We start from the raw sequence: 24293 nt of genomic DNA, 5'->3' as shown, positions 1-24293 counted from the left end.
AACTCATCTCCTTCTCGGGGCGGTCGGGTAGCCTAGTGGTTATAGCGTTCGCTCGTCACGCCGAAGACCCGGGTTCGATTCCCGACATGGGTACAATGTGTGAAGCCCATTTCTAGTGTCCCCCGCCGTGATATTGCTGGAATATTGCTAAAAGCGGCGTAAAACCATACTCACTCACTCACTCATCTCCTTCTCAGCTCCGTCAGCCTAAACTCAACCCTCTCTCAGCTCAGGCTTAAATTACGAGACTTATTAATGAAGGATTCCCTGTTAGAAATATTATTAATTAACCTTATACATTTACATAACATTATTTCAGGGACTGTATCTTGCATTTGTTGTCACTTGTACGATAAAACCCAGGTTAATAATATTTTTTCAGAGTTGTAACAACTTGGTGAAAAACTTTGACGACATCAAACACACGACACTTAGCGAACGCGCTGCACTTCGGGAGTCAGCACGATGTCTCAAATGTGCCGACGCCCCCTGTCAAAAGAGCTGCCCCACCCAGCTGGATATAAAGACGTTTATCAGCTGCATCTCAACAAAGGTAGCTGAAGCTCATCCTTGAGTAGCCAGTATTGTCCATCTCTAATCTACTACGATCAACTGCCCTGAACCAATTCACTGCAATACTTTCACTGACAGTCAGGTTTGAATGACGTGGTAAAATTAGAGGTCCAATAAAATTACGTGTTTCTTTTCATGATTTTTACACAAACTTTGTGTGCAACCTCAAATACACTGAACTTTCAACCCCATCTTAGAAATACAAGTTACTGATTTTTTGGTTGCCTAAGGAAGAATATGCAACAGTGTGTATTGAATTGATTAACTTTTCGAACTGTCCATTTGTAAAACAATGTCTCACAAAGAAACATTTTAATGTCATAATTTGTCAGTAATTTTGTGAAAAAAGTTAAAATTATTTTCTTTGAATTTTCGTTGTTAAAATAATTGTTTTGCTGTTAATTAAGGGGGATGTTTGTTTCAGAATTACTATGGTGCTGCCAAGGCCATCCTGTCAGACAATCCTCTTGGGTTGACCTGTGGCATGGTGTGCCCGACCTCTGACCTCTGTGTCGGAGGTTGTAACCTTGATGCCTCTGAAGAAGGACCAATCAACATCGGCGGCCTCCAGCAGTTTGCCACTGAGGTAAGGAGACGAGGATGAGGAGGATAATGACAGGACAGTCCCGGGAGGGATCCAATAGCTTGCCATGCATTATGAGCCAAGTGATGATTGTTTATTGTTTACTGCCGCTATCAGCAGTATTCCAGCTATGAGACGACAACCTGTAAATAATCGAGTGTGGACCAAACAGTCCACATTATCGGGGCCTGATGAAACATAATCAACAAGCCTGACCACTCATCCATTTTGTTGCCTCTTTCGACCTGAATAGGTTGCTGGAACCAATGCTAACCTTGAATCCCTGAGAGGCTAGTGGTTTTCCTGGTCCAGATATAATGCTGACCATTGATCCATTTTGTTGCCTCTTTCGACCTGAATAGGTTGCTGGAACCACTTCTAACCTTGAATCCCTGACTGAGAGGCTAGTGGTTTTCCTGGTCCAGATATAATGCTGACATTGATCCATTTTGTTGCCTCTTTCAACCTGAATAGGTTGCTGGAACCACTTCTTACCTTGAATCTCTGACTGAGAGGCTAGTGGTTTTCCTGGTCCAGATATAATGCTGACCACTCATCCATTTTGTTGCCTCTTTCGACCTGAATAGGTTGCTGGAACCACTTCTTACCTTGAATCCCTGACTGAGAGGCTAGTGGTTTTCCCGGTCCAGATATAATGCTATAATCTGCCATAATGTAGCTGTAGCTGTTACCAACTGCAGCCTAAAACAACATTCATTCACTCATAATATTTGACAGTGAATGTGATATGAGTATACTCTACATTTTTATCTCACCCAACAGAAATTCAAGTGATCTTGTCATTGCATGTTGTCCATGGTCTGTTGTAAACTTTTACATTTTCAACATGTCCTCTACAATTACAAGACCTAAAGAGTTGAGACTTTGCATGAAAGATCTTAGCAATGGTTTCCTTGAAATGTGCCAATCTGATACTAAACATAGCAAGGGCACGGGTGGCCCAGTTGTCCATGGTGCCACAATTCGCTTTAGAGAGTTGTGTCCCTTGGGCATGCCAGAAACCTATGATTGTAGGTTCGAATCCCGATTAGCCCCAGCTTGTGGGTTTCGCCAAAGTGGTGAATGCCTGGTTCGACCCGATTATGAAAACTTCTAGGTTTGTCAGCACCATACCCATGCTTGTGGTTTTCACCGAAGTGGTAAACATCTAAGACCTGCATCACTTCGGGCTTTCCTCCCACATTAAACTGACATGCCGTGATATAACTGAAATCTTTGAACATCACTTAAACATGGCACTAAACAATTCCAGTGAGCCACAGAGCCTTGTGGTCCTATTTTATGAGCATTAGTATGCTGAATGTTTTATAGAATATGGTTGATCATGAAACATGTTTGCTTGTACAAAGCTGTGCACTGATTTTCTTTTTTTAGATATTTAAGACCATGAACATACCTCAAATCCGTGATCCGAGCTCAGTCCCTATTGACCAATTACCTGCCAGCTACAAGTCCAAGATTGCCCTGATTGGCTGTGGCCCAGCCAGCATCAGTTGTGCCACATTCCTTGCTCGACTCGGATACAGTGATGTCACAATATTTGAGAAAAATGAGTATTTGGGAGGTCTCAGGTAAATTAAAAAAGACACTCGGATAATTGCAGACTGCTTTGATATAGCTAGAATATTGCTGATTTGTGTAATCTGGAATTTGACATAAACTTACATCCTAAACTGAGACTTTGTGTGTGTGTGTATTTCAGCTACTATGATTAGTACAAGAACAGTCAGTATTTGTACCGAAAGCATCTTCGAATACAGTTTGAGCTAGGTGAGCTATTTATTATACCATGTAGACATGGTGTGTGTTTTTACTTGGGTATCGTACACTGCGTGTTTCAGCACGTCAGAGATCCCCCAGTTCCGGTTACCCATCAGTGTTGTCGACTTTGAGATCCAGCTGATGAAGGACTTAGGAGTCAAGGTGTGTCTCCTTGCTTTTACTCTGAATTGATACCTTTCTGCTTTAAATTCTGCCATGATAGGGCTGTGGTATAACTGTAATATTGTAGCAGGGAGTCATCCCACATAAGGCAGCCTTATCTTGTCAGCTGGATGATGGCATCTTTGTGTATATAAGTCCCTCACCGAACTAGGCTGGAATTATGGAGTTTTATTTTGGCTCTACCAACGAGTCTATGCATAGTCCAATCAAAATTGCATTAAGAAAACAATATCCCCTTAGTAAACTGCTTTGCAAATTTCTGTCAATTGCAGGATTTGCAAAGCATGTGTAGTGCAAACGGATATTTTCCAAATCATTTCATGTTTTTAATCAAGGTGCTCACGTGATTTGATGCACTTTTTTAAGTAAGACCCATTTTATTAGATCTTGATTATTGATCAGATCGTCTTGACTTGGTGCCGTCAGTGATATGAGATGTGGAATCTGACTGGTCAATAGGAGGGACATAGAAGTGGACATCACTCGTAATATCCTCTGGAAGAGCTCAGAAATTCTAACCTAATTCAGCAAGGGTGGAAACTGGACTTCTATCGGAAGATGGATGACGGGGCTAACCTCTTTGTCATAAGGACATGGCATATGACCTCTGTTCTGATGGTCATCGCTGTGATATAACTATACTCAACAACAAAAGTTCCTGTGACACAAGGGGGCACGGGTGGCCCAGTCGTCTAAGGCGCTGCGATTCGCTGTGCAGAGTTGCGTCCCTTGGGCACGCCAGAAACCTATGATTGTGGGTTCGAATCCCGGTTCGCCCCGATTATGTTTCTAGGTTTGTCAGCACCATACCCGTGCTCGTGGGTTTCACCGAAGTGGTAAACGTCTGAGACCTGCATCACTTCGGGCTTTCCTCCCACATTAAGCTGACACGCCGTGATATGACTGGAATACTGTTAAAAAACTCTCACTCACTCACTCACTCACTGTGACACAAATATTTTAGTGTATTTTTCAAACAAGTAAAGTTTGGTTTTCAATACATGTATGGAATCAAGTCACAAAAACACAGCTGCTACAGAAAAACATGCATTCCATGCAAAAGTTGACTTTTATGCAAGCCCCTGCAATTCACTACCCAAGAATGGGTATAAAAACATGTGCGTTAACGGGATTCCATATGCATTGTTTAGCATCGTGCTGACAACAACCACTCAGAAAAACAACAAAATTACGCAATTATTCAACATTACGAAATGCCACGCCTGTCCGAAAATGAGCGCCTGCGAGTCATTGGTATGCTTGAAGCAGGATCAAGTCAATGTGATGTTGCAAGACAATTTAACGTCCACAGAAACACCATTTGGCAACAGACGAATGCAGTCAGAGACCATCCTCAGAGTGGCAGGCCACGCGTAACCAATAATCGACAAGACAACTGGATTCGAACAACACACCTACAAAATTGATTCCAGCCAGCAACAGTGACTGCAAGAAGCATGCCTGGCCTTTGACAAATATCTTCACAAACTGTACGTCGCCGCCTCAGATGTGCAGGGATTGTCGCCAGAAGACCCACCAAAAGTCCCATTTTGACAGGAAACCACCGTCAAGCACATCTACAGTGGTGCAGACAGCATCTGCGCTGGACGGCCAAGCAGTGGGGACAAGTTCTATTCACTGTGTCATGGAAGAAGATCTGTTGGGGGCGGCAGCGTTATGGTATGGGGTATGGGGTGGGATTACAGCAAGACAGAGGACCCGTTTGATAGTGGTAGAGGGAAATCTCAATGGAAAGCGCTACCTCGACGAGATCATTGGCCCTGTTGTTCTACCGTATTTGCGTCGTCATGGCCCAGGCATTACCTTTCAACATGACAACGCTCGGCCTCATATTGCTCGACTTGTTCGGGTTTCTCTTCAACAAAACAATGTGAATGTCATCCCCTGGCTGGCTCGCTCCCCTGATCTCTCACCAATCGAGCACGGGTGGGATAAGATGGATCGGCGCCTTCGACGTTAACCACGTGTTCCACAGACAGTCCAGGAACTTCGAAACATGCTCCAGCAGATATGGACAGATATCCCACAGGACTCTGTGCGACGCCTGGTCCCTTCCATGAGACAAAGATGTGTTGGACACACACCCTATTGATTTGTAAATTGACATTTTGGCATGTTCATGTTTTTTATGAAATCACACATTTTCTGAAGTCAGTATGGCAAATTAAACCATTTGAACACTTACAGGAGTCTTTTATCTGTTGCAAACCGAAATTGTTTCAGATTTGGTAAAAAACATAAGTTTGCATTAAATCTTATTCAATGTCACAGGAACTTTTGTTGTTCAGTATATAATACAGCCATATCACTTTCATATAACTGTAATACAGCCATGATATCAATGTAATATGACTAATACAGCCATGATATCACTCTGATATAACTGTAATACAGCAATGATATCGCTGTGATATGACTAAAACAGCCATGATATTGCTGTGCTATTACTGTAATACAGCCATGATATAACTGTGATATAACTATAATGCAGCCATAATATCGCTGTGATATGACTAAAACAGTCATGATATCGTTGTGATATAACTGTAATACAGCCATGATATTGCTGTGATATGACTCAAGCAGCAATGATATTGTTGTGATATAACTGTAGTTATACAGCCATGATATCGCTGTGATATGACTAAAACAGCCATGATATCGTTGTGATATAACTGTAATACAGCCATGATATCGCTGTAATATGACTAAAACAGCCATGATATCGTTGTGTTATAACTCTAATACAGCCATGATATGACTGTGATACAGCCATGATATAACTGTGATATAACTGTAATACAGCCATGATATCGCTGTGACTAAAACAGCCATGATATCGTTGTGTTATATCTCTAATACAGCCATGATATGACTGTAATACAGCCATGATATAACTGTGATATAACTGTTATACAGCCATGATATTGCTGTGATAGAACTGTGATACAGCCATGATATTCCTGTGATATAGCTGTATTATGGCAGACATGTGACTGTTTCTGTAATATGACAACGATATGATAAAGCTATAATTGATAATGGTGTAATATTGGAGACTGTTATACACCAACATCCTCTCATTGACTGTGTGTGGCTCAGGTTGAGACAGGTAGATCCCTCAGCACCAAGGACCTCACCCTCAAGTCACTGCAACAACAGGGCTACAAGGCTGTCTTCATTGGAATGGGTAGGCAGGCTCACTAGGAACCAAAACTGATTCATACTTCCAATTTTCAAAATAATATTGATACCAACATGTACATAAGGTTTGAACTCTCTCCTTTAACAAATGCAGGGTCTCCTTGTGATGTGTTTCAAAAGTAACTACCAAATACAAAACTGAATAGGGGTATGCTTCATAAAAGCTCTTCGGCCAGCTGTTGCTTGTTGCTAGAGGCAAGGTGTATCACGTGATCAGACTTGGTGACGTGTTTGATTGACTTGTGAAGTCCTGGTCAGAATAGGTCTTCAGCAGCTCATGCTTGTCGTATTAGGCGACTAACAGGATCTGGTGGTCAGGCTTGCTTACTTGGTTGATGCATGTCATTGTATCCCAATTGCGTGGATGTCAATCTCTGGACTGTCTGGTCTGGACCCGAATATTTACAGCCTGCCATCACATAGCTGGAATATTGCTGAGTGCGGTGTTAAACAACAAGCAAACACAACATCGTAGCCTGATTGCATTGGATGTGCTCATAATATCAGCCACTGTTATTTGTGGTGCAGGCCGCTGTGATATAGCTGACATATATCTGACTGCCGAATAAAACAACAAGCAAACAAAACTTATGTAGCCTGTAGGTCTGTCGTGTCGAATTTTCCTATCTATTATCATGATGATTCCATTGTTACAGGCCTGCCAGACCCCAAGAAGATCCCAATATTTGCTGACCTCACGGAAGACATGGGTTTCCATACGTCCAAGAGTTTTCTGCCAAAGGTGGCAGCAGCAAGCAAAAGTGGCATGTGTTCATGTAAGACACAGCTACCTCAACTCCATGGCAATGTCATCGTCCTCGGAGCAGGAGATACAGCGTTTGATTGTGCAACATCGGCGTTGAGATGTGGTGCTAAACGCGTGTTTGTTGTCTTCAGGAAAGGCTTCACCAACATCAGGGCTGTTCCTGAAGAGGTAGATCATGCAGTTGATTTGAATGGGTTGGATAATCCATAAATACCTTGCATCATCGATGTACCTCATTATCCTCACAATGCTACGATACGTAACCTCAGTCAAGAAGCGAAAGCGTGACGACAGCCAGTCGACCGATGCAGATCAGTCGAGCGGATCTGCCAAACCCTCAAAGTCTGAATGATCATTTTGTAAGTCGTGGCTAACGACTTTCACTTGGTTGACATACAACGAGGATTTGCAGATTTTATTGTTTTCAGTAGCTAGTCGTATACTGAATCTTGATTGACCGCCATTTTGCTTTCTCGGATGATCGATATCAAATTTTTTTTATGGTCAATAATTAAGTACAGATGAAAAAGTATTCAAATAACTACTGCTATCAACGATAGTTTAGGATTTATGATTATATTATCTGTCTTGTTTTTAAATAAGCTTTAGTTTAAAAAAAACACTTTTCCCGTGAGGTCACGTGATAACCAAATATGGGATAATAGTCTCGATCCAAATGTTACAACGCGTACACTTGAGCAGACTCATGAATATTAATTAGACCGTTCACAACGTTGACAGATCGTTATTATAACAGAAACAAACGTATGTTTTCCATATATATCTAAAATGATATTATTTGTTTTTAATTGTCCGGTGAATTAAACAATTTAAATTGAAACAATTCATAATTCATCATATTATGAATACGTAACAACTTGTAATTTGTGTGTAAAAAAGTCGTACTAAAACACGCTGTTTGAAGGGGGCGTGGCAAAAATGTAAATGTCCGATTGGGATTTTAAATTTTCCGGACCCCTGGTTGGATTGTATAATAAATGCCACATAGGAATATTTGGTCAGCACCCCAGTGTCCAGCGCATGTTGTAAGAGCACATTAATGGTGATCTGGTGTTTAACTCGCTTGGTTGCATCGCTTGAGAGCCAAGAATTTATCTTACTGTTGAAACAGCACTATTCAAACTATTCAGTAAAGAATATTATTTATGATACTTTTATCATTAGGACCACCGAAAGTGTCGTTTCAAGTCCCCACCTTCCTCAATTTTACCCCCCTGGTCTTTTTAAATTTTTGGACTTTTTTATAAAGGGCAGGTAACTCTAACCTGCTTCCCTAAAAAAACATACAAACTGACCATGATGCTCAATGCGTCTCGTGTCTTTGCAGGTTGTGCGTATGTGGAAGATTATAAAGATTAGAGGATTATTGAGTGCAGTTTAGACATCACTCGGTGTGAAAAGGGCATTTTAATACCAGAGACAACTATGTTCTTGCCTTCAGATGACCATGTCATGCAAGATGTCATTTCAAAAACAAGCAAAAGAAAGCCCCACAAAAGCTGCGCCATCGCATCATTATGAGACAAACCAAAAGATCAGAAATAAGATTTTTAATCCCCCCTGCAAATAATGTGGGGGGATATAGTCATCATCTGGTCTTTCTATCCATCAGTCCGTCTATCAGTCTGTGTTTTGTTGCAGAGCAAAACTTGAAAACCATGAAAGATTTTTCATCAAAACTTGGTACATGTATTAACCAGTGGCTGAAGTGCTTCCTTTTGCTATTATTGGGGCCTGGGGGATTTGTCATCTACTTACGACTCTTGTTCTTTTAGCCTTAGGCAAACTGACAAACTACTGGCAGACAGATGTATTGAAAACTGTGCAGATGCATTTATGCAACGTATGCTTAGGACCATACCATTTGGACAAGAAGTTTTCCTTTGCAAGCAATATATCTGGCAGCTACATGCATAGGTGCATGTGACTGTTCTGTCCCCACACAAGTATGGCATACTCATAACCCCTTACAAAATTTGGACAGTGCCACTTATTCATATTCATTGTGGCAGGTCTCAGTGTGTAGTTTTCAATTTCTACCCATAGCTAAAGATGACTTCCCAATATCTAATGTGGTTTCTATTTCTGTATGTGAATCTAACCATACCTAAAGGAGACTTTACAATGTCTAATGTGGTTTCTGTTCCTGTATATGAATCTAGCCATGACACTGTTGTCCACAGATGGAGCTAGCAAAGGTGGAGAAGTGTGAGTTCATGCCGTTCATGTCACCCAAACAAGTGTTGACCAAAAATGGCCGAGTTAGCGGGATGGAGTTTCTGCGAACTGAGCAGAATGATGCCGGAGACTGGGAAGAGGATGAAGAGCAGCTTGTCCGAGTGAAGGCCGACTTTATCATCTCTGCCTTTGGATCTGGACTCACTCTGGAGGATGGTGAGTGTCATTATTTGTGAATCGTGAACTAGTCATAACCACAGGGAATTCCATTTTGAACAGTTTTACAACATCATGGCATGTTAGCTTGATGTGGGAGGAGAGCCTGAAGTAATGCATGTCTAAGACATGTACTGCTTTGGTGAAACCCGTGAGCATACTGATGATTTAAAACTATTTTATTGCGAGAAATAAGATGGATTAGTCACATGGAAACACTTAAAAGGCCTTCTCCAAGAAACATAATCATGGCAAACCTTGATTTGAACCCATGATCATAGGTTTCTGTTGCGCTTAAGGGAAACAACTCCGCACAACCGAAAAAAATTGTGTTAGTACTAAAACTGGTAGTTGAATCACTAACTTAGATATGGAATATAAATTTTTTTATGTTTTCTTCAGTTTGGTTTGATATGCCAAACTGTTCAGGTATTCATGCCCCTGGCTTTGTTTCAGTGATTCAAGCCTTGGTATTCATGCCCCTGGCTTTGTTTCAGTGATTCAAGCCTTGGTATTCATACCCCTGGCTTTGTTTCAGTGATTCAAGCCTTGGTATTCATGCCCCTGGCTTTGTTTCAGTGATTCAAGCCTTGGTATTCATGCCCCTGGCTTTGTTTCAGTGATTCAAGCCTTGGTATTCATGCCCCTGGCTTTGTTTCAGTGATTCAAGCCTTGGTATTCATGCCCCTGGCTTTGTTTCAGTGATTCAAGCCTTGGTATTCATGCCCCTGTCTTTGTTTCAGTGATTCAAGCCTTGGTATTCATGCCCCTGGCTTTGTTTCAGTGATTCAAGCCTTGGTATTCATGCCCCTGGCTTTGTTTCAGTGATTCAAGCCTTGGACCCCATTAAACTGAACAGGTGGAACTTGCCAGATATGAACGACAAAACAATGCAGACATCCGAACCGTGGGTGTTTTGTGGCGGTGATATTGCTGGGGTAGCTCAGACGACAGTGGAGTCCACAAATGATGGGAAGATCGCTTCCTGGCACCTACATAGATACCTGCAGGTGATGACCGGGAACTCCAGGGGGAAGGGGCTGCTCATCAGACCTGTTTCATCCCTTGATGGGCACCGCAGTGAGATGTACCGTATATTGCTGTCTATAAACCAACCCCACTGTAAATACCTTGAAAATCGATGCTAAGTTATATACCCTGTCTATATAGTGAAATGTTATAAAGCACATCACCACTGCATACACAATCCCTACATTTGAAATAAAACGTGTCTTCCGCAGAAAAATATTACATCACATCCCTTTAGTGATTTCAGGTAAATGAGCAGGTGATAACAACTTATATTTGTCAATACAGATTTGAACTTTGAGATAAAACATCACTAGATATGACAGGGCCTTTCTCTGTACAGCTGCAGTAACCATACCTGTGCCCTGCTCCCTTGATTTTGACTTGTCGCACTACACAGAGCTACAGGAGCTACAGGAACATACAGGAATAACAGCCATGCCATATTGTACATGAATTATAATCTCATGAAATCAACAACACGATTCATTTCCTAAACACATGCTTTGAAATATGTGTACTTCCTTGATCATGCTACTTTCCATGTACTTATCGGGTTGGGATTATTGAGAGGGTACAGATGTTTGGCCACCATCACTGACCGCAATTGCTCACAAAAAATCTTTTCCAATCGAGTTTCAAAATTGATAAGTAAGTATATTATTGCATGATCTAAAATACAAGTACTCATATTTGAAGGCAAGCGTCTTAGAAAGTGAATCATGTTGCATTTGTCGTTAGATCACATCACAAGAACATGGCTGTACCATATATATTGCGATGCATATTTGGATTAGGAATCTGTTAGGATAAACAGTATGGGAGAGCCCGTGGTACTGTGTAGGGACACGGCATTATCTGAATCATTTATAATAGGGAGCAGCACAGGGATACGGATACCGCAGCTAAGTGACATACAGCTGATTTAACAATAAGTTTGCAGGGTGTCATAATTCCTTGTATTAGGACCCATGGAAAATAATGATCATTCTTAGTGAGCAGTGTGGTTAAGAAAACTGCACATGGAGAAATTGATATGGTTATTATCAATCTGAATGAAATAAAGTAGTAAACTATCTAAATAACAACGGCTTCGTTTGGCCCCAGAAGGTGATGTGTGTCCAGGAACTAACACGGATAATGGATCCATATTTCTGTTGCAGAGTCAAGATGAAGTGATTGTTGCCCCAGAGCCAAGTCTGCCCAACTTCTTCACTCCTATAGACGAGGTTGACCTGAGTGTGGAGATCTGTGGTCTCCGCTTCCCCAACCCCTTCGGCCTGGCCAGTGCCCCGCCCACCACCAGCAGCCCCATGATCCGACGGGCCTTTGAGGCCGGGTGGGGCTTTGCCCTGACCAAGACATTCTCCCTTGACAAGGTACAGGCTCTGGGATAACTTGGGTGACTACTGAGGAACATTATAGTATTGCCATAGTATTTCCATAGTTAACACTGTTGCAATATGTTGCAGTATAATATATGCCAGCAAGCCTCGTCCACCTGATCCCATTAGTCGCCTCTAACGACAAGCAAAGTGGCCTTTTACCTATTTTATTAAGGTCTCTGAAGCCTGTATACAGAGTCCTAGAACCTGTGAATATCCGGGGTAGAATTGGACTTAAGGAACCCATGCTTGTCATAAAATGCAACTATGCTTGTCGTAAGAGGCGACTAACTAGATCGGGTGGTCAGGCTCTCTGACTTGATTTATACATGGCATCGTATCCCAATAGATGCTCATGATGTCAATCAGTGGATTGATACACATTGGTACACACTCAGTTACATACAAAAGGTCATCATATAGCTGGAATATTGCAGAGTGCAGCATTAAACGCCAAACAAAGAAAGTCCTAGGTTCAGCTTAGTATATTGTTCGTGTTAAGAGAGGTACCTTCTATTTTTGTCTGATGTATAATGTTGAATAATGTCTGAATAGATACTCATCTCTTCAATCAATGTGTATTTTGGATATCAATGAATGGAAAGGTTTGTGATTAACAGCATCATGTCATTTTATTTTGTCTTTCAATACTTGCGATAGTGTAACTTGACATCAATGTCAGGTATTTGAACTGGTTATCAATGTATTGCAATCAAGCCAATGCATTGATCAATTGTTACAACCCTAACTGAAACATATGGTTTCTTAGTTGTATTCAAGGCTGGTTAATTTCAGGTCATGCATCACTGTTGGGATTCTGTGTCAGCAGGTCCCAGCATCCATACTTGTCAAAAGTGGGAGGTCAGACTCACTCAGGCTAAATGTGTGTCATTAATATCAGTCCCCTGTGGGTCCAGATAGTTCCTTGACAGATGATGATAGGGGAGTCTGACTGGCCAAATGTGTGTCATCGTACAACTTGGTATGTTGATATAATCTCATTAAAATCAGTCACCTACTGGTCCAGATAGTTCCTTGACAGATGACCATATGGGAGTCTGACTGGCCAAATGTGTGTCATCGTACAACTTGGGATGTTGATATAATCTCATTAAAATCAGTCACCTACAGGTCCAGATAGTTCCTTGACAGATGATGATAGGGATGTCTGACTGTAACACTAACCTACAGTTACTTGTTTCTTTTGTGTAGGATATTGTGACCAATGTGTCCCCCCGTATTGTCAGGGGAACCACCTCAGGTCACCTTTTTGGACCAGGTCAAGGGTCGTTCCTCAACATCGAGCTGATCAGTGAGAAGACCGCAGCCTATTGGTGCTCCAGTGTCACTGAACTCAAGAAGGACTTCCCAGACAGGGTAACAGTGCTCACACTCTTGTAGTCCCATACTTCATATGTAGATTTCCCCTGGTGTACGTGGGGTAGAATGTGTCCTCAGCACCCATTTCTGGTCGTAAGAGGTGACCGAAATGGGCTACCCGTGAAGATCTGGGTTAGAATTGATCTTCAGCAACCCTTGCTTGTCATAAGAGGCAACTAATAGGATTGAGTGGTCAGGCTCGGAGAATTGGTTGATGCATGTCATTGTATCCCAATTACGTAGATCTATGCTCATGATGTCAGACACTGGATTGTCTGGCTCAGACTCAATTATGTACAGACAGCTGTCATATACCTGGAATATTGCTGAGTGCTTCTTTAAACAACAAGCAGACAAGACTATATGCAGGTTATTATGTAGCAATAAGTGCCAGAATTTGAGGACTGTTTGAGCACTATATTGGGTGCATTATTAATAGTGTTGGCATACATTTACCATGATAAAATGATCTTGTGATGTTTTCTGTCATTTTCAAAAAGGAAATGGTGATTTACAGAAGACCAGTCGTAAATAGTCATCATTTTTTTAAAGTTTTTGCATCAATGATGATCACTTCTGAAAATCTAATTGTAACAAAAATGCAGGCAAAAAAGCAGGATCTTGTGTTACGTAAAAACTCTTCATATCAGTAAACACAAAAAACATGTTTCTTTTGCATTTTCGTACCTCATGATCAGCAGTTGAAAGAATTGGAAGAGACTTTTCATGAAAGGTCCACATCTAAAGGCTTCCAGAAGTATTATGTGACATCAATGTGTCATGCTTTGAACAGCTTTCTTTTACATGACACGTACTAATTGTGACAACTATAGTCAACTGAACTGCTTTCCTTGATGCTGTTTGCTTTGTTGCAGATTGTGATAGCCAGCATCATGTGTGGCTACAGCAAGGAGGACTGGACACTGCTGGCCAAGATGGCCGAGGTCAGTGAGCAGGAGCAGTGTCTGGTCAGGGATTTATCTCAACCTCTGAGGGGCCCATATTCGGCCCCAAACCTGTAACAGATGATAGTGAAAAGGCCCAAACCTGCAACAGATGATAGTGAAAAGGCCCAAACCTGCAACAGATGATAGTGAAAAGGCCCAAACCTGCAACAGATGATAGTGAAAAGGCCCAAACCTGCAACAGATGATAGTGAAAAGGCCCAAACCTGCAACAGAAGATAGTGAAAAGGCCCAAACCTGCAACAGATGATAGTGAAAAGGCCCAAATTGAAATAAACTTTTCCCTATTCTCCGGAGTTTATTCATATTCCAATTTTGAACAATATTACCATTTTGGGCTAATTCTAAAAGGCACTTAGTTTTGAATGCTAGATAACTCCCTGCAGGTAGACAAATCCCCACCCCACCCAATACTAAGAAAACCTATCACCTCCCACATCTTTCTTCTTCTTTCTCTTTCTGCCCCCACAAATGTCTTAGTGAATTGCCCTATTTATTGTATAGACACAAATGAGGTGCACCCCAATTTATTTCTGGAAGCACTCACACATTGAGAAACCCTATCTAAATATGTTGGTATCATCAGCAATAGTTTTCAGTTCTCAGATCAATGTATGGAACTTACTGCAAGTAGTCCCTGCCAGAGGGCCTCATTTACTTGTTTATCAGATCATGATACAAAGTTTATCAGATTGTTTCGCAATGTGTTTTTCGCATTGATGACACTTTCAACTGTATGTTAAAACATTACCATGCATATGTTTACCATTGTACCATTCTAGAAAGCAGGGTCGGATGCTCTGGAACTCAATCTCTCCTGTCCCCACGGTATGGGAGAGAGAGGCATGGGGCTGGCCTGTGGACAGGTGAGGGTGACCTTGTGTTTTGACTGTATCCCACAGGTTCATTATGACCTGAATGTTAAACACTGTTTCCCACAGGTTCATTATGACCTGAATGTTAAACACCGTTTCCCACAGGTTCATTATGACCTGAATGTTAAACACTGTTTCCCACAGGTTCATTATGACCTGAATGTTGTCTGTTTTTATCAAGAATTAAAATAAGAATGGGTTGAAAATATCACTGATATTATTAAAACAAGATTTAGCCATATAAAGTCTTGTATAATGATAGTGATCTATTAATCTCATCTCAGGATCCCGAATTGGTGCGGAATATTTGCCGGTGGGTGAGAGAGGCCATCAAGATCCCATTCTTTGCAAAGCTGACCCCAAATGTGACCAGCATCGCTGTCATAGCTGAGGCTGCGTACGAAGGTGAGAGTGTTGCTGTTGTTGCATGTTGTCATGGTGTTACTGGTGTAACCATGTAGTCTGAAGTAGCTGTTGCCTGGAGCTAATGTCTTCCTGTTTGCTAACAATCGCTACACATTGTATTCCATGTTGGAATAGGTGCCTAGGGAGTTTGGTTTATCGCTGCTTTGAACAGTCAGTCCCAGACAAATTCTGCTGTCAAATTACACAAATTCTGCGGTAAAGACATAAGCTATTCCCCTAAAAAATTAATACAAACTCTGTCTATTTTTATTTTCAATTTAATCTCTTGCATTTAGATTTCAAGTTAAGTTTAACATTAGTTTAACATTTAGTTAAACTTTATGTAGTCATAATACCACACGAACTTTTAAAAGTTAACATTATTTATTTTGAATTTTGACTGAAGACCATTGTCCCCATTTCACTGAACTCCTTAAGTTTTGACAGTGTGTATCAAGATGAAATTGAGTTTGGCTTTTGTTACCAACCACTGGTTTGTCTGGTCCAGACATTGCTGAGAGACCACCATGATATAACCTGCTGTGCCATGACACAACTGTTTGCTTCCTGCTATACTTATTAAATCCATAACTAACATCCAGGCGAAGCTGACGGAGTGACTGCCACAAATACTGTCTCCGGTCTGATGGGATTACGGAGTAATGCTACTGCCTGGCCCAGCATTGGCAAGGAACATCACACCACATATGGAGGTGTGTCTGGCAATGCAATCAGACCAATTGCACTGCGTGCAGTGTCTGACATTGGCCGCCACCTCCCTAACTTCCCTATCCTGGCCACTGGTGGAATAGACTCAGCTGATGCAGGACTGCAGTTCCTTCAGGCTGGGGCTTCTGCTCTACAGGTAGGGTCACAAGGGTGGACAACTCTGAACAGAAGGGTGGACAACCTTGATCACAAGGGTGGATAACTCTTAACTCAAGGGTGGAAAAAGAGAATGTGTAAATAGTTGATCTTTTATGTTTTCAAAAATATTTATGTTTGTTCATTGAAAGGATTAGTTGATGATTACAGGCTATCTAACCCAAATTCTTCCATGTAGTATGGCTATAACATAGAGATCCTGAATTGAGGTATGCTGTGTGGAACTTGGTAATGCTAAACACAAGGGCAGGTTACTCTTAACACAAGGAAAGGTAACTCTGAGAATAGTTCAAATTTATTTCAACATTTGCAGCCATGGATGTGTATATGTGTGTGAACAGTCTTTTTTTTATATTTTGCAGAATTATTGTGACTTTGGAGCTGTGATCTCAGTTTTTGTCAGTGACTGTATTTTTGTCATTGCCGGTCAAAGTTTCTTAATTATTGCTTTTATCCGCTTTCCGATGGGAGGAGAATGTTGTCTACCTGTCTACGACAGTTCTGACCTATGCAGTGTTGCGGTAGGTATGCAGTGCTATACAGAACCAGGTCTTCACAGTGGTGCAGGACTAAATATCTGGTCGTGGGGTGGGGTGGGCCGGATGGGGGAGGAGAATGTCGTCTACCTGTATTTGACAGTTCTGACCTATGCAGTGTTGCTGTAGGTATGCAGTGCTATACAGAACCAGGACTTCACGGTGGTGCAGGACTATATATCCGGGCTGAAGACCCTGCTGTATCTGCAAGGTATTGACCAGCTGGTCAACTGGGATGGCCAGAGTCCTCCGATCCCAAAACACCAGAAGGGAAAGCCCGTGCCCCGGGTTGCCGACCTCATCGGAAAAGTGAGACTTAATTGTTTTCCTTGACATGTCTAATAATAATTCCAAACTATACTGAGTTAGTGTCCATGGCTTTAAAGAGGTTACAAATTCAATTTTAATGGGTGTTGTTTAATTGATAAATTCTATATGGAAGATTTCCAGAATGGTGGTTGTTTTGTATTGGAAATATGGACTGAGTCTTTATAAGTTGTATTTGTTGAACCTTTGTCACACAGCATAGTAATTACATGTGCAGAGATCTTCTTTAAAAAATAAGATGAATATATACTACTCAAAAGAAGTTGAGGACCACCTGATTCTTTCTTATTACTGTAGTTATTTTGTCATGCAATGACATGTTATATCACAGCATGACATCTTGATGTGGGAGGAAAGCCTGAAATGATGCAGGTCTGAGACATTTAACAATTCAGTGAAACCCACAAGCATGGGTATGGTGTTGACAACCCTAGAATTATAAGTGATGCAAACTGGGATTCTAATTCCACAAGCATAGGTTTCTGGTGTGCCCAAAGGATGCAACTCTGCACTCTGCGATGGCCACACCACCTGTAAAATGGCTACTGTCAAACTCATTATCAGTTATATCATTTTGACATCTCCAATTACCAGCTGGTAACTGGCAGACAATAGGAGTCCCGTGGAGTGCAGACAGGTTGCATCTGCTGCACTATGCGCAGGTGCTGTATGTCACAGACTGGCTGATCGACTGTCATAGGTAAAGGGCATGATGGAAATGTTTGTGTTTGGTCTTCCAGCATCTGCCATCATTCGGTCTGTACATGAAAGAACGGGATGAAGCTATAGCAAAGGTGAAGGTCAACGCCGACTTGCTGGGGAATGACAACAAACTGGTACCTCTCCGACCAGCCAATGCGCCAAAGAAGTCTGTGCCCTCTGTGAAGGATATGATTGGTAAAGCTCTCCCGATGATCGGCACTTACAATGACCTTGACAACAAACAGCAAGTAGTGGCCTTGATAGATGAGGTGAGCGCAGATGGTGGATTGGTGTTCACAATAAATAGATTGAAGTTATCCTTGATGTTTTGCTATATGGAAATTATTGTAAATGAGAGTCATCAGCTTGAATGCATCACAGGCGATTTTAAAAACATGTTGTTGTTTTTTAGATTTTAGGATAAAAATAATTGACACAATATGTCACATGTCTCAAGTGTCATTAAGTGTTCCTATCTCTAACCCTGTGACACACACACACACACACAAACACACTAACACTCACTAACACACACACACTAACACACACACACACACTAACACCAATACTCACTGACACACCCACACATCAACACTAACACACTCACTGACACATCCTAAAGCACACCCACACACACTGACACACCCACACACTATTACACACACCCTACAGCACTGTCTTCACACTTCCAGGACATGTGCATCAACTGTGGCAAGTGCTACATGACCTGCAACGACTCCGGTTACCAAGCCATAGAGTTTGACCCTGAGACGCATCTCCCTCATGTAACAGATGATTGCACAGGTAGGCAGGAGCTGGCAGTTACAATATTACCTCTTTTTGCCACTTTGTTTGTGGATGTATGAAACTGTAGCATATCAGATCACCAGGGATGTCACAAAAGTAGGAATCTTATTTTGATAAGTGGGTTCACAAAGTGATGAGAACATAAAGGTCGTATTGAGATTCTGTTTGCCTTGCGTCTGCAACAAAGATGGCTGCTACAGTATGTGATTGTATGTCTGAACATTCATTCTTACAGCCTCTCTTTCTGTTGTGTTTGATGTATACTGCCCAAAAGAAGTTAAGGAAATCCCGATTGTTTCGTATTACTATAGTTAATCTGTTATGACAGATTAAATATAGTAATTTGAATAAATCAGGTGTTCTTTAGCTTCTTTGGTGTAGTATACTTTCGTTTTTAAAAATCTTTTTGCATCTACTAATGTAAATTGCATGTTTGTGTTATGGGATGTAGACTAGTGGATAATTTGGTAGTCAATTGGTAAATGGCGCAAATCTCTGATTGATTGAAGTTCATTGGTTACATTGAAACCAAAATGATTGAGTGTCAGTGGTGCTGTCAAAGCTTCAACACGGTCCAGAGGTGATGGGGTGGCCTAGTGGTTAATGCGGTCGCCTGTCATGCCAAAGACCGGTTTCGATTCCCCACATTTCATGTCCCCCGCCTTGATATTGCTGGAATATTGCTAGAAGCAGCGTAAAACTTACTCACTCATTCAACATGTTCAAGTTTGTGCTGGAATACATATTGTTACTTGTTTTTGTCAGTGAGAAACAAGAAAACAACAACAGTGCCTCAGCTTGACCAAATGCTAACGTAGCAGGTCTCTGTTCCACGAATCACTCCTAGCACAATGACTGTTGTAACTCGCCTACTCCAACAGTGAGTTTTACGTTGCTTTCAGCAATATTCCAGCAATATCATGGTGGTGGACACCTGAAAATAGGCTTCCCACATTGTACCCGTGTGAGGAATCAAACCTGGGTCTTAGGCGTGACGAGCAAACACTTTAATCACTAAGCAGGCCCACCGCCCCTCACTGGAACAGACCTACATTGGAGCTATGATGGCATGTGGAAGAGCCATTGCTTTCAGTTCTGTAGCAGGAAACTATGGTTAGGACGGGGCAACCTGTTTGACCTCAGTGCTGTTTGACCCAAGTGCTGTCATGGCTGTATGTTGGTCACTCTGGTTGTGTTGCAGGCTGTACCTTGTGCTTATCCGTGTGCCCCATCATGGACTGCATCACAATGGTCAAGCGAGAAATCCCCTACATCCCCAAGCGTGGCATCCCCCTCAATGTCAGCAACATCTCCGCTCCAGCTGTCGTCTTGGCAACCAACTAGAGAGACGTGCCAACATATGTCCAGATGAAGTCTGCTGCCTTGAAATAACATTTACAACAATCATGTCTTTTGAAAAACATACAGTTCTATTTGAAGACAGTTGCCTTTAAAAAAATTATTTTATGGATTTCATATTTTCTCACTGTAATCAAAATTGAAATATTGCCTCTTAAATATTTTAACCACATGGATAAGACGTTCATCTATAAATTTCTGTATGTTATTGTGCTACCGTATTTACTGTACTAGGCGAACTTAGGAAAAAGGAGAGAGGAGACTTATCAATACCTTACACAAGTTAAATTTTTTTCAGACATCAAGCTTTAGTGAACTAACTCAGAACAAACTTCAATGAAACAAACTTTTTCCAGATAATTACTTGACATTTTTCTAACCTTGATACGCAGCTGTTTTCCGCAACATATCTGAAATATACACAAGAACATACACTGTCCTGACAGTTTTCGCTCTTAGTCAGAGCGCTTACATAGATTAATTACAATTTGGCCTAGAAGTTGTTCAGGGGTACTTAATAAGGTGAATACAGTAATTATTTAGCAAATGGATAAAATGTTTGCATTTACATATTTCCCTCAGTTACCAACATGCATTTCATTTCATGGATGATGTGATACAGTGCTATGATGTCATGAAACGAGGTTATACAGCTTTGCAATACCATTCACTTTTGTTGTAAGCAATGACATATTATGCCATTTCCTTAACGTTTAGTCCATTATTCTCAGCTTTATCGTTTCATCTTGACAATGGATTTACTTAAAATGTTGTTAAGGGATTTCTGATACACGACTTGAACATTATAGGTGCAAAGTGGGATTTCAAGTATGTAATGTAAATTTGATATTGATAGCACTAAGTTTGCCTGTCACCTTAAAGTAAATTGGGACAAGAATCTCTCTGTTGACATTATTAGGATTACCTATACACAAGCATAAACTATTTACTCAGTAAGAAACGAGATACTGCTGTCCTGTGTTTGGGAGTAATTTTGTACACGCAACTGCCGTGAATGAATGAGGTGCACATCATATGGGGGTCATTCAGATATCTGCCAAAAATTGAGAACGCAGCAGACTATTAAGAAAACACCATAGGAATAAAGGCAAATCAGGTGTATGTGAGGAAAGTGTTTGCTAGCAGTGTTGTGTTTGAGTTTTGTTGTCAACAATACAACTTTAAAAAAGTTCTCAGGGAAGTGGTGCTGATGGTATATTAGAATATACACTTGAGGCCGTACAAGGGAACACATGCTTCTTTTCCTGTTCCCATTTAATACATACATGCACAAGTACGCATCAAGATATGTATGAACATACACATCCGAATGACATATTTGAATGTGTTATGACAGTTGACTTAATAGTGGATAATAATGGATTCTGTGTCGAAAGGCAACAAGATGGATATAGTTATAGTCATTGGAAATTGAGACCATGCCTTGTGAACTGGATATGAAAAGCCAAAGAGGACATATTAAAACAATTACAAACAAATCTGACATAAAAAGAATGTTATGTATGTAGATTTTATGATGATTGTTATAATTGTTTTTTGTGAGAAGAATATCTGTATTAATGTTCTATTCCTTCAGCTTAATGAGGGTTAATTATTTTTTTCAGTATTAGGAATATATGTTCAAATGCATGGTATAAATATGTATATGTTTACATTTGTTGATTTTCCTTGTGGTTGATTGTTAGAACTGTTGCATGCGTCCACAATCATATGTTGATCTCTGATGGAGAATCTCTCCTCTCAAGTCAAGTGCTTGTTGAGTATGTAAGTTTGACCTATCCCAGTATGTCATTGCTTCCTTCTGCTGTATGTGTGGGTAGGTCATGTACAGTAACAGGCTCTATACGGGCCAGTTTGTTGTCAACTATCTTCCATGTAGCTGTCGTAGAGCTACAACTAGCGTAAGTCTAAACATATGGGAGTTACAACAATCACCCCACCATGGTAGCTTTGGATCACCGATTCAACGTCGAAACAAATGATAATGGTGTACGTAAAAATGTCCTTTATAAAATTTCTTTTTTAGTAATTTGTGATTTGTGTTAATTAGTATTCAGGATTTGGGGGTGAGCAATGAGACTCAAAGTGAACAATAAGACGGTATTTGGGATTTAAGTGAGGGGCTCAGTGGTAAGATTGCTTTCTCAAAGACGCCTCTGGTAGCTAATGTGATAAACTCATTTCACAGAGCGGCCTTAGTGACATGTCAGTCATGGTATGTGTATTGTAGCAACACAGTCTCTTACTGTTCAACTTCAAATGGTACTCAGCTTTATATCTAATACTTGTTGTTTTCTGTACAATTTGAGTTTCCAGTAGTGCATCAGTTTTGCTTATGATCAAAGCATCCATTACCATCTGTTTCAGCTCAGCCTTTACATACCATTTCATGGTTTGAAGCCCAATATTCCCAGCATGCAGAGTTTTACTGATTCTTGACCTTCAGATAATCTTGACCTTCAGGATATACATGACCTTCAAACAACCTTGACCTCGTGACATTAATCCAGTGTATATATCTTCTATACTCCCTCTTGTAACTCAGGTGAAGTTAGGAATCATTGACAGTGCTGCATCAGTTCATCTGGTCATATGTCATGTGAGTTTGGTGTGACAAGTTGTCCTGTGTCATCTGTAAATGTTACATACGTTCAACTTCTCCAGAACTGCATGACAGATTGAGCTGAAAGTGTGCCTAATACCCAGAGAATCCAAGGCCTATAGATCTGAAGCCTTGTTAACAATATTGTAAAGTAGTTTACAGATCTGAGCATCATCTTCAGTTAGACTGCATCATGGTAGATGATCTTGCTAATAATATTCACTGTTGTTTTATTCCATGAAAACAACTGGTGCAGTGATTCAGAAAATGTGCATGGTGATCACACCTGTTTTCTCTCACCAAATCATAAATTGGGATGGAATTTTTAAGGAGACAATGTAATACCAAAAGGCTAAGTGTACACCGTGACATTTGATTTGTGCAAGGCGAACTTCTCAGTAAAGTGTTTTTGACATTTTTCCCAATTTATTTTACTAGTTTACCAGACAGGTAATTATGTAAACACTTGGCATCATGCATGTTTTGACCTTCTATACATGAAACAGGAATCCAATAAAGCATTCACACTGCTCATACCAATATTCAAGAAACAATTTTGGGGTCTTATGTAATATTGACTTGTGGTTGATCTATGTGTCACCGGACCTCCATAATCTCGAATCAGTGACATATTAGGAAATATGTATGCAAATGTAGACAAGTGGCAATAAAATCATACATAGATAGTGACATTGTTTTGTTTTTAATATATATATATATATATATATATATACTTATTGTACAGTATTAAAGAAGACAGTTCAGTAAGGATTTGGGGTATAATAGGTGGTCAGCAACCTATGCTGATGGTATGAGGCGGTAACATAGTTTTGGTGGTCATGTTACCCCATCTGGTCGGATTGTTGCTAGGGCTTAGATGAGTCCAAATTTACTACCAGGGTACCGATACCCCTATTGCCTGACCCTACCCGGGTACCCACTGTAGGTTTCAAGAGATATGTACAAAATATTCGATATAAATAGTTTGACCATAGCCCTGGCAAAATGTATTTAGATACATGTATAAAACGATCTGGTCATGCATACTTTGAAGTTGACTGAAGTTTTATCCTTATTCAAACATATAATAGTCAGGAGTGGGTGCATAGTCAGAAAAAAATGTGAAAATTATTACTTGTAGCGTAACGATAGAGTTAGATAATTTTTGTTATTAAACAATAGATCATGTGACTAACCATTGGGTCCTCGTGGTCCTGTGGGTACCTGGGTCCTTCTCAGGAAGTTGGTCCATCTGACCAGAGTACCCGCGTTACCTGTCCAAGCCCTTTTTGTTGCTCATAATATCAATCACAGGTTTGTTAGGTTGACACATATTTCTCACAGACTGTGTCATTTATCATCCAGCTCCCACAGGAGATATCCTTGGGTGACATCTACATAGTAGATATCGCTGCAATGATATTGCATCACAATCCTTTGCAGACCATTGTGACGTCATTGGTTACCATCAAATGACATCACTAATGA

The 24293-nt window shown here is 40.8% G+C and overlaps 1 protein-coding gene across 2 annotated transcripts in view; it reads left to right on the top strand.

Moving 5' to 3' along the window:
- Positions 1-23478, top strand: part of LOC139478506 (dihydropyrimidine dehydrogenase [NADP(+)]-like) — a 49585-nt gene extending 26107 nt beyond the window's left edge. The window contains exons 3-20 of one of the 2 annotated variants that reach the window (XM_071260996.1): positions 383-553; positions 998-1159; positions 2552-2748; positions 3019-3100; positions 6245-6332; positions 7003-7280; positions 9317-9527; positions 10353-10537; positions 11720-11935; positions 13154-13318; positions 14197-14265; positions 15069-15152; positions 15446-15566; positions 16169-16431; positions 17117-17296; positions 18055-18285; positions 18709-18820; positions 20025-23478. In XM_071260996.1, the coding sequence (XP_071117097.1) occupies positions 383-553; positions 998-1159; positions 2552-2748; positions 3019-3100; positions 6245-6332; positions 7003-7280; positions 9317-9527; positions 10353-10537; positions 11720-11935; positions 13154-13318; positions 14197-14265; positions 15069-15152; positions 15446-15566; positions 16169-16431; positions 17117-17296; positions 18055-18285; positions 18709-18820; positions 20025-20167 (2958 nt within the window). In that variant the 3' untranslated portion in view covers positions 20168-23478. Of the gene's footprint in view, positions 1-382; positions 554-997; positions 1160-2551; positions 2749-3018; positions 3101-6244; positions 6333-7002; positions 7281-9316; positions 9528-10352; positions 10538-11719; positions 11936-13153; positions 13319-14196; positions 14266-15068; positions 15153-15445; positions 15567-16168; positions 16432-16976; positions 17033-17116; positions 17297-18054; positions 18286-18708; positions 18821-20024 lie in introns of those variants that run through there. The other variant, XM_071260997.1, reaches the window with a different exon arrangement.
- Positions 23479-24293: the final 815 nt, after the last annotated feature.

The sequence above is a fragment of the Haliotis cracherodii genome, unplaced genomic scaffold (assembly GCF_022045235.1).
Source record: "Haliotis cracherodii isolate W230 unplaced genomic scaffold, xgHalCrac1.p SCAF_4, whole genome shotgun sequence".
In the NCBI taxonomy this organism is placed as follows: Eukaryota; Metazoa; Mollusca; class Gastropoda; order Lepetellida; family Haliotidae; genus Haliotis; species Haliotis cracherodii.
The sequence above is the reverse complement of the archived record's forward strand: the minus strand, read 5'-3'. Positions and strand labels throughout refer to the sequence as shown.